The sequence below is a fragment of the Grus americana genome, chromosome 5 (assembly GCF_028858705.1).
Source record: "Grus americana isolate bGruAme1 chromosome 5, bGruAme1.mat, whole genome shotgun sequence".
Taxonomy (NCBI): Eukaryota; Metazoa; Chordata; class Aves; order Gruiformes; family Gruidae; genus Grus; species Grus americana.
In genome coordinates this window covers 13815304-13830971 of record NC_072856.1, presented here as the reverse complement: position 1 = coordinate 13830971, position 15668 = coordinate 13815304, and the positions used below count along the sequence as shown (strand labels likewise).

The window sequence follows — 15668 nt, the reverse complement described above, 5'->3', positions numbered from 1 at the left end:
GATTTACTATTAGAGCTATATAGAATAGATGGAACAAGTAACGTGAACTACTTTAGAGACACGCAAATTTTATATATATATATTTATACATAGAAAAAGAGAAATATTTTTTGTACCAGAATGTACAGTTTCTTTTTACGTGATGGCGAATGACTAATGAAATTAATAAATACCTTTCCGATAATTTTCAGTTCTTGGATAAGGCCACTGTAATGCTGTCCTGCCTGGACTGTATGGTATTCCTATCTTGTGTATGTGTCTCTATTACTTCTTAAGTAAGAAAATAGTCTATATCCTTGACAAGTCTATTTAAAGATAGCAATGACTAATAAGGGTAATTATTGAGGTCAGAGTATTGGGGCTTATCTGTAGGGATTTTGCAGGACTTGAGCCTATCTTATCAAAATCCTTTACACCATATCGCAGCTTAATTTTTGAGATCTGAGTCTACAGCATCTCTGTCTGTAGTCCCTCTGGCTGCAAAGGAAGCCCTAGGTTAGACAGGCTTGAGAGTCTGGTCTGAAGGGAAAGACTTTATTCGCATATTTGAGGGGGGAAAAAAAAAAAGAAAAGATGGTGTGTGTCAATACCGAGGCTTAAAATAATAAGTAAAAGTCAAAGGTAAAATTAACTGAATGTAAAAATTGTTGGCAGAATAAGTGAACAGACAGTTTCTGACATTACCGTAAAAAGCAATGCCACTCCAGCATAGTAATCCAGATGCCAAATTATATGTTGAAGTACCTCTTGCTGAAGAGTAAAAATTCTTTTACTAGTTTAAAAGCAAACCTGTCTTAGGCTGTAACTGAGCATTGTGTGGGGTAATACGTAAATCATGGTTACTGCACAACTTCGACACTCTGATCTCATATACTGCCTGTTTTGCCTTTATGGGGTGTCTATGCCTGTACTACGCTCAGAACTTAAAATACCGTGCCGGTCGGTTACGGTAGGTTTGATTTGATAAATCTGCATTCTGTAACACCAACGTGAGTATACATTCACGCATTTTCTAGGCAGTTTTCTGATGAGTTCTTGGCTAAAATATTCCAAGTACAAACTCGCCGCCGCAGACCTAGTGAGGCACATGGCAAGAACCCATCATCATTTGAGTGTGTGGTTTCCAGGGCTGTTCTGCAGACTCTGAACTCTCTCGGAACTTGCCTGCTAGACGTGGGCAGGTTACTCCCATGACCAGCGTGTGCTGACTGTGAAGGACTTGTGCAGTTTTTTATTATCTCGGAGCAGGTAACACCTAGTATTTTTCTCATATGCCAATAATATTTTTATTCATTTTCTGAAACATTCCCCAGACAGGCAAATGTTGGCATATTTTAAATTAAGAAGCAAGTTGTGTCAGTAAAAGTAATGTCACTTTATGTAGACTGAGAACTTTTGTGTGCTGATACTGCTCTAGGTGTTGGAAACTCGTATTGTTAGTTATAGAAACCTCTGCGTCTGCTGCAATTCCTATTGCTCAACCCACTACGCTGCGCATGGTCTTCCCTGGCCTTCAGCATTTGCCCATCAATTGCATCTTATGTAAATGTTTCCACAGAGCAGAGGTGTTATTCATCATTTATACTGAAAAAAATGTTAAGTACCTCCTCTCCTGGAGTTTATGTTGACGATTAGTAACAAATCTCAATTAACAAATATCCCTGTCAGTTAAAGCATGTTTGGAGCATACACATAGCACCTTCTGTCCGGCTCATCTACTTTTTCCACACGCTGGTATTTAACTGTTCATTCCTGTATAATTTCACCCATGGATTTCTATCTATCTAGTTTGTCTTTGATAGTGCTGTAAACTTGGAGTGTTTGCAGGGGATTATAACTGGATTTCCAGTCTTGCATCCTTATCAAAGCTGCAAAATATTTCCTTATTGGATGAAAAAGTAAAACCAAATGTGACCTTAAAATTCAAGAGGGATTTTACTGATCAATCCACTACAGACATAGCTAATTTGTGTTACTTAGGAATGAAGAAAATGCAAGTGGTAGCAGAGCCCTGTAGCGGAACTTGTATCATTTTTTTCAATTACTTTTAAGACTAAATGTGAGTCTTAAGAAAAGATTTTTATAATAATGTTGAATGGATTTGCTAATAACTTCAGATCTGCCTAATGAAAATAGATGAAATTTAAATGGTTTTATACCATTTTGTGGCACAAGAGATTTTGTTGGAGGAAGTCCAATGGTAATTAGACCAAATCTTGGAAGTTTTAGGTAGTTCTTTTAGCTTTGCAGTTGCTTCAGGTTTTGTCTCCACTCTGACTACTGTTACCTTTGTATGATCCTGTAAACGAGCAGGATGGATGCTGAGGGCTGAACGCACTTTACAGGCTAAAACAGCATTTTAAAGGTTCTGTTAGTATTTAGCTATAGTGAGCATTACCTTTCTAAGCATAGCCAAGCTCTTTGTGCTTTAAAGAAAAAAGAACCTTTAGACAAGATCCTATGAATAATAAGCTAATTCAGAGCAAAAAATCGTTGAATTATACATGAACAGCTCTTGAAGCTGTAGTGTAATGATTGTACTCTGGTCTTAGATGTGTAATGCGTTTTTAAGTGGCTCGAAGAATGATGAAACTATGATCAGAACAATGTGCTAAAGACGAACGCGAGGGAAATATTAGGTTTAATGAGGTTACACTGAGATAAGGCAAGAAAAGATTGTGGCTAATTGCTCGTGGAGAGCTGATTGTGCCTCTCAAGCTAGGGGTCAGTGCATTGTGTAATTCTGTGATGGTCACTACAGTATTTAGCAATTTTTTTCTAAATCTCTGATTATTACTGGTATTTCATTCGTAATGATGGTATCTGGTATACACTGCCTGTTTTTAAAAAGAGACATCATTTTTGTGAGCCAGAGCCTGCAAATGCAGTAAGCTGATGAGATTGCACTTAGCTCATTAAACCGGTATTTCTGAAAGTTTTGGTCTCTCAGTTTATTGTTTGACGTAATATTCAGTATTGGGAAAAAAACCCAAAATGTAAGAAGTGATCTGTAAAATGGTTGTCTTTCCAGCAGAGATAGTGGCTCAAATTCTGGTTTGATTTGTGATGCTAGTAAGGGGTGATTAAGGAAATCAGTGAACCTGGTGTACAGTATTGCTAGGTGGGTCAACAGAAAAATAATGTGAACAAGTGAAAGTAGTTGCAGCAGGAACCTGTGAAAAGTATGGACCCTGCATAATATTACAAATACAAAACCAGAGCATCTTTAGATATCAAATATCTTGATGATGCTTTAAAAATGGCGATTCCTGAAAGTCTTATGGGTACATAGTGGTGTGGGGTTTCTTTGTTTGGTTGGGGTTTTTTCCCCCAATATAGCTTTGTGAAGAAATTAGTAAATATACTGGATAAAGTGCTTTTTTGGCTATGTGCAATGAATAGGGCAAAAAACAAATCAGGAAGATAAAATGAAACCTTTGAAAAAACCCAGAAAACCATGCAAAGCCAGGACTTAATTCAAAGTGAAAACTGACATGAAAATTCAGGAATCATTCTCTGAAAAGCTGTGGAGGTTGGGTTGGGTTGGTTTGGGTTGGGTTTTTGTTGGTTGGTTGGTTGGTTTTGGGTTTTTTCCTAGCACTCTTGCACTTACAGCGTGTAAGTACATTCTGGGAAGACTCCGCTCTGAACTGCACTGGTTCACTCACTGCCACGGGCAATATAAATGAAGATTTTTGTCACTCAAATCAGGAATCTGAATGTGTTTAAAATGTTTAAATAAACAACACCTTCCCAGCAAGTTTTCTCTTATGTTGTACATTAAATGTATATCGTATGTTGGGTATTCCCTGCTGTTTTTATGAGAGTCAGAAAGCAGACGAGCTGCTCTGACACACAGCACTTTTTCTGCCAGGATGGCTAGTTCATGTTTTGATTTGCTTTGCTTCCTCCCTGTTTCTTTTCTGTCTTTCGCGCCTGTCTGTCTGTTTTGATTTGTGCATCCTGTCCCATTTTTACATGTAACAAGCAACTACATTAACGCTGGCTGGCTAAGAAAGCAGCGCCATTTGTGGGGTAAGAAGCATCGTTTCTCACTGTAACACTTCCTTTCTGACGAGGGGAGCGAAGTTCACGTGGAATAGATTTGTCTTGGCTTCCCTGTGCGCTAAAGAGAAACGGTAGGAGGAACAGTAAGTGAGTTTCCACCAAGAAAAGTCCAGTTATTTCCAGATCTGACAACCCTTTCAGGCTGTGTTTTGGCAACACGTGAAGAAGTCATTTTGGCCTCAGGATAGAGATTTATGAAAGTACAGTTCCTGCTAGAGTTTTCTAGATTTCGTCAAGCTGAACATACAGCTTGGCGCTCACGCACTTGCTTTTAGTGACCTGATCTGGTGTTGGCAATAGTCCTTCTAACAGAAGTTTGGAGAAAATCACCTCCAGAGGTCCTTTCCTAAAAAAATTGCTATTTGCCTCCTTTCCCTATAAACAAATCCCTCTGTAATTTTGCAGTTGCTTGAACCCCTGTCAGAGAACGCGCAGCCGTTATGGGAACAGGCATATACCGGGAAATGGCTTACAGCTACACTATACTTAAGGTTATTCGGAACTAAAAAATAGACCAAAAAATGCTTCCCCCTCCCCCTTTAAACACTCTGCTTTTTCAGTACATTTCTTTTGAGGAGAGTTTTACCCAACAGCGAGATATATATAGATACAGATTTTTTTTTTATTTTTTTTTTTAAAGCAATGGAGTTCTGAATCTCTAGAAGAAGTAATTTCATGATATTTCATTCTAGCCATTTTATTAGAGCTTCCTAAGCAATCATTCTGAGAAAGAACCTTTTTCATTTATTGATTTGTGTATTACTACTTTCCTGTACCACTGTTCTGGAAGTAAACGTTATTACTCTCAGTGGTCACAGTTCTTGATAAATGCAGATTTGAGAAATATAACCAACTGTTGTTTTGTCTTTTTAATTTAAAATGTAGATCACTTGAGACAATAAAAGCAGAAGCAGGGTTTGCTTTAAGCCAAGGACAGAAACTCTGTTCTGGTGTCAGCCTGATAGGTACAGATTTCTCTAAGGATAGACTCCCCGTCTCTGACCTCGGAGGAGGCCAGCCAGCCTTTGAGGGGTTCTGCTGCCATGTTGAAGTTGGAGGAAGAGCTGCTCTGCAGTGTTCTTGAAGAGCAATTGCCATGGCAGCGTTGCAGCCGGCCGCAGCCTTCCAAGTGTCATTCACTCAGTGAAGTGGAGGCGACTTCTGTGTCTGATCGGTGGCTTATCTTAACCTGGGACCTCGCCTTTGAAGGCACGTTTAAAAAAATAAAAGAGAAAATTTGCTAGTGTGCCTGTATTTGCTGCCAGCATGTTTGTAGAGGAAGGACGTGCTTGTTGTAGAACCCTTGTTGTACGTATTGAGGTCAGAAAACAGGGCCTGAGATTTTCTTTTCCAGAGACCTCCTGCCTGACCTCGGTGGACTCCTCGGCTCTGATCCGCAAAGGGCTTAAGCATATTCTTAAAGCTTAGTCTGTGAGCAGTGTGCCTGACTTCGTATGTTGACTTTGTGCTTTAAATGCTTTATAAAATGAGAACAAGAATTTTGGTATCCTGCAGTTCCTAATGTGTAAAGCGGGGACAGAAACACTTGTTTTCTATGCTCTATGTTCCTTTCCTGATAAGAAATCTGGTTTGCCATTCAGTCACTGAGCTCAGTTAGTTCTCTCTGATGTACAATACTCTTCTTCCTAGTTTCTTTCTTAGTTTGCAAATGTCCCATGAAGAAATTCTTAATTTATTATTGCAGCGATTTTCAAATAATTCAGAAATCTGTCTTTTCATGGTGTCCTAGGTGCAGTAAAGACTCTCCGTAAATATTCAGTTAATCATTCCTTCCTGTACTTGCAAGTTCATGTAAAAGAACCAAGAGGAAATAACATTTGCTGAAAATCTTTTCACAGGAAAGTGTTTGCATGTATAAATACATGCAGAGAGGAACATGATGTATATAAATACAATTAGATTCTTTTCCCACAAGATCCAATTACTGGGGATTCATGTAGTACATAGTCAGATACTTAAGTAATGTTTTGGAGAGCTGACTCACTATGCTTGTGCCTGAAATCTGCTGCTGGATAGTTTGTCACGTATTTAATCTGTAACTAATTTTTTCATGACTACCATTGTGCATTGTGCGCTATTGTCAGATAGCAAAATCCTTCCTCACGTTTGGTCTCGTGCTCATCTGTAAGTGATGGCCACACGTATCAGCTGCCTCTCTGAACTTCCCCTGGTCGTACATAGCTTGGTAGTAAGTAGTCTTTTCGTCCCGTTTGACCTCCTCCCCACACCCTGCCGCCCCCTTTAAATTTTGAATTCTCTTTCTTGATTATCTCTTGAGCAATGAAATAATCGATATTGTGGTTCTGGCCTATCCTCTTTAATTTTATTTCTGCTGTAATATTACAGTGTCATTAGACTGTGATGACTTTGAGAATTTGAGATGGAGTGTCTGGAAGTGCTTAATTTCTGTCCAGTTTTGAGAGGAAGTTCCACTCGAACCTGTTACAGGTTCTGGGTTGAGACAGGACTATTCAGCAGACTGATCTAAGCCAAGTGTTCAGCCTGAGTATTCCCTTAGTCTCCCGCTTGCAAATAGGCTTAGGAAGAGTATTTCTTTTCTGAAAAATCATTTTGAAGATTGTGAAACTGAAATAAAAATGCATGAGGCTCAAATGGATACCCAGAACTGCACTTGTAATGCTCTACTAGTGCTGTTGGGGGCGGGGGGGGTACCCACCCCAAAACAGCCTCTAGGGCCGAGGAGGAGGGATGTACTTCAGGATCTACAGCCTCCATCCCAGGTAGGCTGTGCTTGCTTAGTTTGTCAGAAAGAAATTTGGTAACTACATCTAGTAGAAGTGAGATCTATATACGGATTGTCTATATTCCTTTTGGCATCTATCTATAGGACATATCAAAACGGTTGGAACCTGTTCAGCAGAAAGCTGCTGGGGATGTAGGACAGAGGAATGTATGCCTGGTGACCCTCCCATAAAGAGATTTTCTTTAATTGCTGGATTGGAACAATAAAGCAAGGTCTCGACTTCATATCTTTGAAATGTATTGTCATTACTAAATCCAGCGAGACTGAATGGATTTTGGGTTGTTGGTCCGAATTCTAGAAGCTGAAACAGGCATAACGTGGTATCATACAATGCACAAAAGCTTAGATTTGTCCCCCATACATCATAAACGCTAAGCAAAATTTTGCCACTTCGTTCCTTTCCCAGCGCTTTCAGTAGCGGTTCTCTTCGTTATTTGTTTCATACCTTTTTCTTTTCCCTGCATTCCAGACCTGGATCTTGTGAACTTTTTGTGTAGGTAGTAAACATTTTGTGTATTTAAAGCAAAAGAAAAAATAAATCTTATGTAAAAATCCCATACCTGACATCAAAGTTAAGTGCATGTCTCCCTAATGTATTTTGAATTTCTTAGAATTTAGATGAATTCAGGTTATTAAAACATTCTACGTGGTAGTTTGGATTACCAGCTTTTCAGAGCATGGTACTGTCCACTTATAAATATTGTCTAGAAGATAGAACAGAATATTTTCAGTTGGAAGGGACGTCCAATGATCATCTGGTCCAACTGCAAGATTTTAGGTGCTAACAGAATACAGGCATTGATAAATAGCAGTTTATAGAATGGAAATGGCAGCGAATGCCCATTTTCTGTTGCATTTTTTACACTGGCTCTTTGTTTTCATTTCCGGTACCTCTGGGTTTCATCTCGGACGTGACCATGTCAAAGTTAACCAGAAGGCCTTTACTGAAGGGATTGGTGTTCTGGGGGTTGTTTCAGTCTTCCTCTTTCCTCCCTGCCCCCCTTCACAGTTGCCTCTCAAAATTCCCTTTTCTTCTTAGCGGGTATTCAAGGACATCTCCATCAGGTTTTTTTTTCTACCTGATTTTTGGGAAAAGCTGTAGAAAATGCTGACTGTAGCAATGAAGACTTTCTTTTTGGCACAGCCCGCTCAGCTCCTTTGCCTCTTTTGACCCTGTCCTTAAACTAGGAAACTTAGAACTATAGACACGAAAGGATTGTTTTATTGCACAGTGAACCATCCTTCCAGTGAGTGGGTGGGAAGGAGTCAGCGAGGCAAAGAAAGTGAGAACACAGGGAGAGCGCCACCATTACACAAGCTTGGAAACGCTTTTTCAGACATTAGGTGGGTGATGGTAAAGCTGCCCTTGGAACTATGACTTAAGAAAGATACGTTTATATCACGTGAGGTAGAAAAAAGAAATGTGTGTGTATGCTTGCATTTAGTACCATTTTACAGATGCGTCTATAGCTACAAAGATGCGTGCACACACGGACAAATATGGAATAGTTAATGCTGCATTTGCCGCGAATCATCTATAGTATCTACCACAGCAGAGGGTCTTTTTTTTTTTTTTTTTTCCCCTCTCTGTCTGGCTATGTCTTCCATTCGCTTAAACGGGGTCACCACTGGAACCATTCATAATGCTTAATAACACACTCTACCAGTGATGCACTCTTCAGAATACTGAAATTGATTTTTCTTCTCTAAAAGTGTGACCCGCCAGCGTAGCCTTTGTCCTAACGCCTAATAATAATACGTGATGTTCCTGACAGCATGGGATGTGAGTGCAGATGTTCTGCAGGCATCAGAAAAAAAAAGCAGGCTCAGTGCGATGTCTAATGCCGTCGGAGGCATTTTGTTTGCTGCAGATCAATGTCTGCTTTGAAATAGAATAATTAAGGTGATTTTGTTCCTTTTGAAATTGGTTCTCAAAATTAGGTTTTTATCGTCCAAGGCTTAATAAGGGGCTAGATAGATAGGCATGAGCATCTTGTTAAATTCATGGATGCTTAACACTTTCAAAATTCAGAGTATTAAGGTAGGAACCTAACTTGAGGCAGCCACTTTAATGGTGATGGTTAATATGGTTAAAGCTATCTGTTCTAGAGCACCTTTGCTGCAGTGCTTGTGCTGAGATAACTTTTAAGAAAAACGTTATTCTCTTCACTGCCATATTATACCTGGAACATAGGAAACAGTACTGTTCATTCTGCAGAGCTCCTGTCTGAAATGAGAGAAACATTTCCGTGGACTTTTTTTAGTCCTTGATGGTTGGATGGACAGATTGTTTAGTTGTTGTTGTTGTTGTTACTTTTGCTGTAAGTAAATCAGAATTTCTAGGATTGGTGCAGAAATTGCCAGATAAGGGTCTGTGTGGTGCAGATGAGTCAATAATTCCTTGTGATCTGGAACTCTGTGAATTTAATACTGCCGCAGTGTCGGACTGCGCCTTGTTAGGTAGCTGCACGCCGGTGCTGTTCCTGAGGGCTTGGACCACTCTCTTGTCCACTTACGCTTCGTGTCGCAGTGGCATTGACAGCAAGTACGGCAAAGTCCGGTTAAGCATGCTAAATGTATAATCCAGTTGTCTTTTAATGCAAGTTGACAGCTGCTGGCAAAGTGGGTTGAAAAGGGATTCTTGGAGACTTCTGCTGCAGATCACAGTCTGAAAAAAACCCCAGTCCCTACAGCTCCTTCTCACATGATTTATTCAGCTCTGTTTGGTGTGAGAAGCACCATATTCCTTTACTGAGCTAGCTCATTGTAATGCTTGCTAATTTTCCACAATGTTGCTTGCTTATTAACAAAAATTTTAGAACGGCAACAGTATACAGGTTTGTTATTTACTACATCTGTGTGTGATAATATTACCATTTTTGTTGGTGCAAAAGTGCATTTTTATATAGCTAATTTAGTAGTACCTACCAACACTATGTCTTAACTAAGAGCTGAAGTACTTTTGCAATCTGATGTTTTAACTTGCTGTCCTGGAGAAAAAATATGAAGTTAGCTTGTGAGAAGAGCACACCGCACCCCGTGCTTTCATTTTTCATTCTTCAGAGGTGATTTCCAGCTGCAGGGAGGTAAATAGTTTCTGGCTGTCATCAGGTGGCACGGACTCAGGGCATGGCTGAGGCTGGAAGGTGCCTCTGGGCACTGACTGGTCCCATGCCCCTGGTCACGGCAGGTTGCTCAGGACCATGCCCGGTCAGGATTTGAGTGTCTCAGAGGATGGAGATTCCAGGGAATATGTATTATTTTCTTTGTAGTTTCACTCTGATGTTTTAACTTTATAGCAGTTTACTAACTCAGTAGGTGTATTTAGGCTTGTTAACCTGCTGCTCTTCCTGTTGTATACGTCGCTAGATCTACTCGTGAATTTTCCAGGTTCCTGAAACTTTGAAACATCAGCTCATAATAGCAGTGTTGTTTATTAGGGTATATGGCATCATCTGGGGCTCACGTTTATCTGTTTCTGGACCAGTTGTGTGTCCTTACGAAAGCTTCATCTGTGTACTCTGTCGGTCCTCTCCAGTGAATTTCTTTTCTGTTTAGTTTTCAGTGTTTTGGGTGCATGGATGGGTGTGAGGAGGGCAACAGTGAAATTCTGGAGATTCTCTAGTGCTGTATGTGGGAAGTAAGATGTTTGCCTTGGAGGCTAGTTTAGTCTTAAGTCTAGAAATATTATTGAATATGAACCTCTGATCTCTATTTCTTAGAAAAGATACTTTTTGTGAGTGAGCAATTCTCTTTTCAGTAACTTCTTGATGCAAAGACAGCTAAGGCTATTGCTGTTGTCTGACAGGGATTGATGGCCCGGCTGCTTTTCAAGATGACGTTCAGAAGATAGGAAGTCAAGTGCAGATCCTCACTGTTGGACAGTCTAGCCATGATGAAGATGATGGAGAGAAAACGGCTAGTGGCCAACAACAGCAAAGCAAACAAGATCTTAGAGCAGCAATGCAGAAAAAAGGTAAGTAGCCAAAGCTGCCTTCATGTTCTCATTGCTTGCCCTGGCCTAAGAAGAGATTTTTACTCTGTGTTTCTTCTCTTCAGAGCCTGTGAGGCTCTGTTCTATTACCAAAAAAAAAAAAAAATTTCTCTCTCATCTCAAGAAACAGAGCTCTCCGGGCTCTCAGGGATGTGGCTTTCCCATCTGCAGTGCAGTGCTGCTATTAAGGTACCAGGCAGATGCTCCTATCCATCTGTTCACATTTTTAGATTATACAACTCTGGAATTCACTTACCTGAGGGTTAAAAAAAGAATAGAGAATAACAACATTCAAACCAGGATATTAATTTTAGTTGTGTTGCCATTAAACATTGTTCACGTTTTCACAATGCATCTTCATGCTTGCAGAGGTGAAAATTACAGCACTGTGTATTTTGCAGCATTTCCCATGCATTCCCATTCCTCAAATGTTCTGGAATATTGTTGTTTTTTTTTTTTCTTTCTTGAGGCATGCATGATTTGGGAGATAGATTGTGTATGTACACATTCATGCATCTGTCTCTTCCTTCCTGCACTGTTGTTATCTCACATTAGACGTTAACTGTAGGAAGGAAAAAAATCCTAAAATCCTCACAAAGCTTTCTCTGAAGGCATTTGCTCAGGAGATGTTCTTCTTCAGTGTACAGCTTTTGAAGGAAAGATGGCTCAAGCCAAAATGCTCTGATGCTTTAAGAATAAACTCTTTGTGTATAAAGAGCAAAATGTAAGTGCAAACTTGACTCATCTATAATAGCCTATTCATACCTAAATGCCCAGCTCTTGTCTGCAGAGCAGTTCTCACTAAGGTTCATTTTTTCTGGGATGTTACTCTGCAGATGTGAACAACTTCAACTGAAATGGGCAGATTTTCTCCAAGTGTGGTATTTCCTGGGCATTTCAGGCAGAGGGATGTTGGCATGACTAACAAGTTCTGATCTGTGTGGTGATTGTGTTGCCTTAGACCATGGCTCAGAATATTTAATCATCAGGCACAGTGCTTACTAAAGCTGATTGACTTAAAAACTATCAACAGACTTTTCAAATTAGGTCAGAGCACTCAGATTTTTACACTGGGGGACGTTTCTATATTTGATGTTTTTCCAGGTTAAGATATATTTTTATTCTCTCCAATTTTTTGTTTATTTTTTAAATAGAAGCAGTGGGTGGGATTTTTTTGTTTTTATTTGGTTTTGTTGCTTTATATTCTTAAATATCTGATGTGACCTTTTTTTACCCAGGTCTGAGTATACTCCTGATCAGAACAGACTCTGCTTAGAGTAGACCACTAGTATGCTTCAAGTCTGGGCAGGGAGCCTTTTTTTTTTTTTTTTTTTTCAATGGGAATGCTGAGATTTACTCATTTTTATTAACAACAAAGCTATGCTCTGTGAGACACAAATCAAGGTATCAAGACCAGACTGTAACTAGCAGCATCTCCATAAAATACTTTTACTATGCATGTATGGTTTGCCACTCAATACCAATGGAGGAGGCTTGTTAGAAAGTTTTGAGTATCCCCGTGTTCATGGGAAACTTTATGTAGAGCTAAGGCTTTTCATATGGATTGCTGCTGCTGCTTCCCTGCTTGTGATTTGTCCTTACTGGCATGTCCCCGCTGTCTGGAAAGCATTTAGAATTGCTGTCTCCCATCAGTCCTTCTCTTGCATGGAACAGGAGCAAAAGGAGAAGAACACAGAGATAAATGCTAACTGGTCTAATCGGAAATGCTGAATCCCATTAGATTTGCGTAGCCCTGATTTGTGTCCATCCTGCTCTTTGACGCTAACTTTGTGGAGAGAAGCCTCTCTCAGCATGTGTCTCCACTTCCCCAGCTAAAAGACAAGAGTTTATAGGCTACCTGAGTGTGAAAAGAATATGCTGCTTGCAAGAAAATGCCAAATGTTTTATTTGATTTCTCCATCTGTTGGAAATTGCCATACTAGAATCATTTTCCTTCTGCAGGAAATATTTGTCCTTTTGATTTCAAAGTCTTAATATGTAGAGATCCTCTCTGGCAACTGACTCATTAGGGCAGAGCCAGACTTCCTGAAGTTTTAACACTGAATAACTAACATTTAGTCTTCATGTTTATCAGTTTCCTATATGTTTCTGTAAAGAAGACTTGGAATGAGCATTTTGGTCTTAGTTCTTCTTTGCCACCTGAAGTTACAACTGTTTTGAGATATAGGGAAGGAATAGATTTGATTTCTGGGTTGAAAAACAAAACAGGAGCTGTCTGAGCATTCTTCTCCACAGGTCCCGAGTGCAGACTTTTCTAAGGCTGGCACAGAATTTTCACCAGTGCAATAATGGTGGTGCAATAATGAGCACGGCTGTGAACATGAACTGGTTACATCTGTGCATATGCAAGTATGGCTTTATTGCACAGCTGCCAGCCGAGGAGATGGATTGTCTCTATTACCCGTGCATAGTTGACTAGAACGTGGTTGTCATTATGAAGAAATAATGCTTGCGATTAATGAGCGTGTGATTAATAATGAGTGAGTTCTACAGGCTTTGAAAATATCTGTTGACCTGTGAGCTCAGGCCTCCCTTGCACAACCAGATCCTATTGAAACTTTGCTGTTGCGCTGTGCGGTGTATGTCCAGATTGGGGGAACTGAAGAAGTGGATAATGAGACCATTCGTGGGGCAGCTGAATGGAATACAAGCATTGCATATGCTTCTGTTTTATACACTCGCTCTTATTATACTCTGGTGGTGTTTCATTATCCAGAGTGCACCTGGTGTCAAAAGCTATTTTAAAGGGATATACATTGAAGTTACTGGAAGCAGCAATAACATAGAAAGTACTTAAATGCATTATTTGATGTCTTTTTTTTTTTTTTTCTCATGCGATTCCAAAATTTGAACTGAAGAAAACCGTTATTGATACTATCTCTAATGTTTATGCTTCTCTGCATTAGTTTGGTTCAGTCTCTGCTTGTTGCAGACCAAGCTCACATTCCGAAAGACTCAGCTACATGAAAGTCTCTATGCGTGTCTGGAAGTCCTGGAAGAACAGTTTAGAGAGCCTGAGAAAGATGAGGACACACTGGGCACAGGGATTTAGGTAGAATTTAGGCCGTCTGAATATGAGTCTGAATACTTTTTTCCATGTTACTGAACAAATATTTCTGTAGAATCTGTCTATATCACTTGTGTTGATCAGTTTTATATTTTTTGTGCGTTAGAATTCCAAAGCAAGCCAAAAACCCACCATGCATGGCACATCATGCACAGAAGGGTTTGTGGCACAACCGTTTAGCGTGGATGATGTTTTATGAAGCTTCAGCTCTGTGATCCAGGGCTTTTTGACTTCATTCAAAGTACTAAAAAAGAAGGTGACAGCAGGTATAAGTAGGTAGAAGGTGAATTTGATTGTGCAGAAAGATAAAATGTGCATAATCAAGAATTCTGGCAGCAGCATTATGGTCCCATCCAGTAAATCCTCAATCCTGTGCGGAGTCCTGTTGACAAGTTAGGCTTGTTCACTCAATTGAGGGTTTGCAGAATCAAGCCCATGGATTTTTTCCTTTCCCAGATCCCCATGCAAATACATCCTGGTCCTCTTCCACCTCCCAATCCAGTCTTGTCGCCTTGGACCATGTTCCCGGTAAGTACAGAAGGAAAAAGTTAATTATGCCCATGCTGCTTGGCTCTGGAAATCTTTGCATTTCATTTATCCTTCTGCATTGGACTTACCAATAGTGGAAATACTGGACCAAGTGTTTTATTTTTTATTTAGGAAAAGAACATTGCTTAGTTAGCCTCTAATATGTGGAACTTGGAGTTTCAACCTGAGTGCAGGGTGGCTTCATCTGCATGATACTCCTTGAACTAGGCCTGGCAAATGTCCCACCATTGATGCTTCCTGCTGCCGAGTCCTGTTTGATGTTCAAAGTTGTGTTTCCCTTTGAAATGTCTCAGGCTTTGAGTTCTTGTAAAGTCAAATTTTTAACTGCTGTAAGGCAGTTCCTTTGGCCGGGACTGATACTGATTTTTTACATGAAATAAATATACATGAGAACATTTCCTTGATGTGATGGTTTCTTCTCAGTGTAAGATCTGCTCTCCTTCAGATCACATAGGAACAGTTAAAAGTGTGCTGTAGAAGGGCTTGTATTTTAATTGTTGGGGTTTCCAAATGGCTGTGATAGGTTGTCCACTCAACTCCAATTTCAGGTTTAAGATTCGTTGTTGTGTTCGAAGTACTTGATTGGATTAAGAAGATCTGAATTTAATTCCTGACTGGATATTGCTCCTGTATCACTGGGTAACTCAATAGGCTTTGGCTTTTTCAAAGTTCCACATTCCTCTCTGTGGAATGGAAGCCATGATATTTCCTTTCTCATTTGCTGAAATGTTGTGGCTTCTCGGGGCAGGTACTGTCTCACCCACGTATTTGTACACTGCCTCGCACAGTGAACCCCCCTCGCACACACCCTCTCTCACCTGTGAGCCTAAGGCTGCAACGCCATCATAAGTGATATCGTACAGCAAGTATGGACAGCTTTAATGTATTAGCATTTCATAGAGGTGCACCGCTTTCTCCTCAGGCATTTCTAGCAGCATGAATTTTGATGAGGAAGAGGATGAGGAAGATGAAGACAGCTCCAGTTCTTCACAGTTAAACAGCAACACCCGGCCCGGTTCTGCCACGAGCAAGAAATCCAACAAGGTAAGGGGTGAGTGCCGCAGCAGGAGCACGCCGGCTGCTGCGCGATTTCAGAGCGCAGCTGGGATAGGCCTGGCTTGCTTGTTTGCTTTTTAATATGCACTAGAGTATCTCCAAGGTGATTTACTGTGATGGGTTCACAG

At 40.2% G+C, this 15668-nt stretch overlaps 1 protein-coding gene across 16 annotated transcripts in view; it reads left to right on the top strand.

Moving 5' to 3' along the window:
* The window catches only part of TUB (TUB bipartite transcription factor), a 157902-nt gene that overhangs the window by 130102 nt on the left and 12132 nt on the right, over positions 1–15668 (top strand). For 12 of the 16 annotated variants that reach the window (XM_054827996.1, XM_054827995.1, XM_054828009.1 and 9 more), the window contains 3 exons: positions 10662–10829; positions 14392–14463; positions 15407–15528. In XM_054827996.1, the coding sequence (XP_054683971.1) occupies positions 10662–10829; positions 14392–14463; positions 15407–15528 (362 nt within the window). The remainder of the gene's footprint in view (positions 1–10661; positions 10830–14391; positions 14464–15406; positions 15529–15668) is intronic. The other 4 variants (XM_054828008.1, XM_054828002.1, XM_054827998.1 and 1 more) reach the window with 1 other exon arrangement.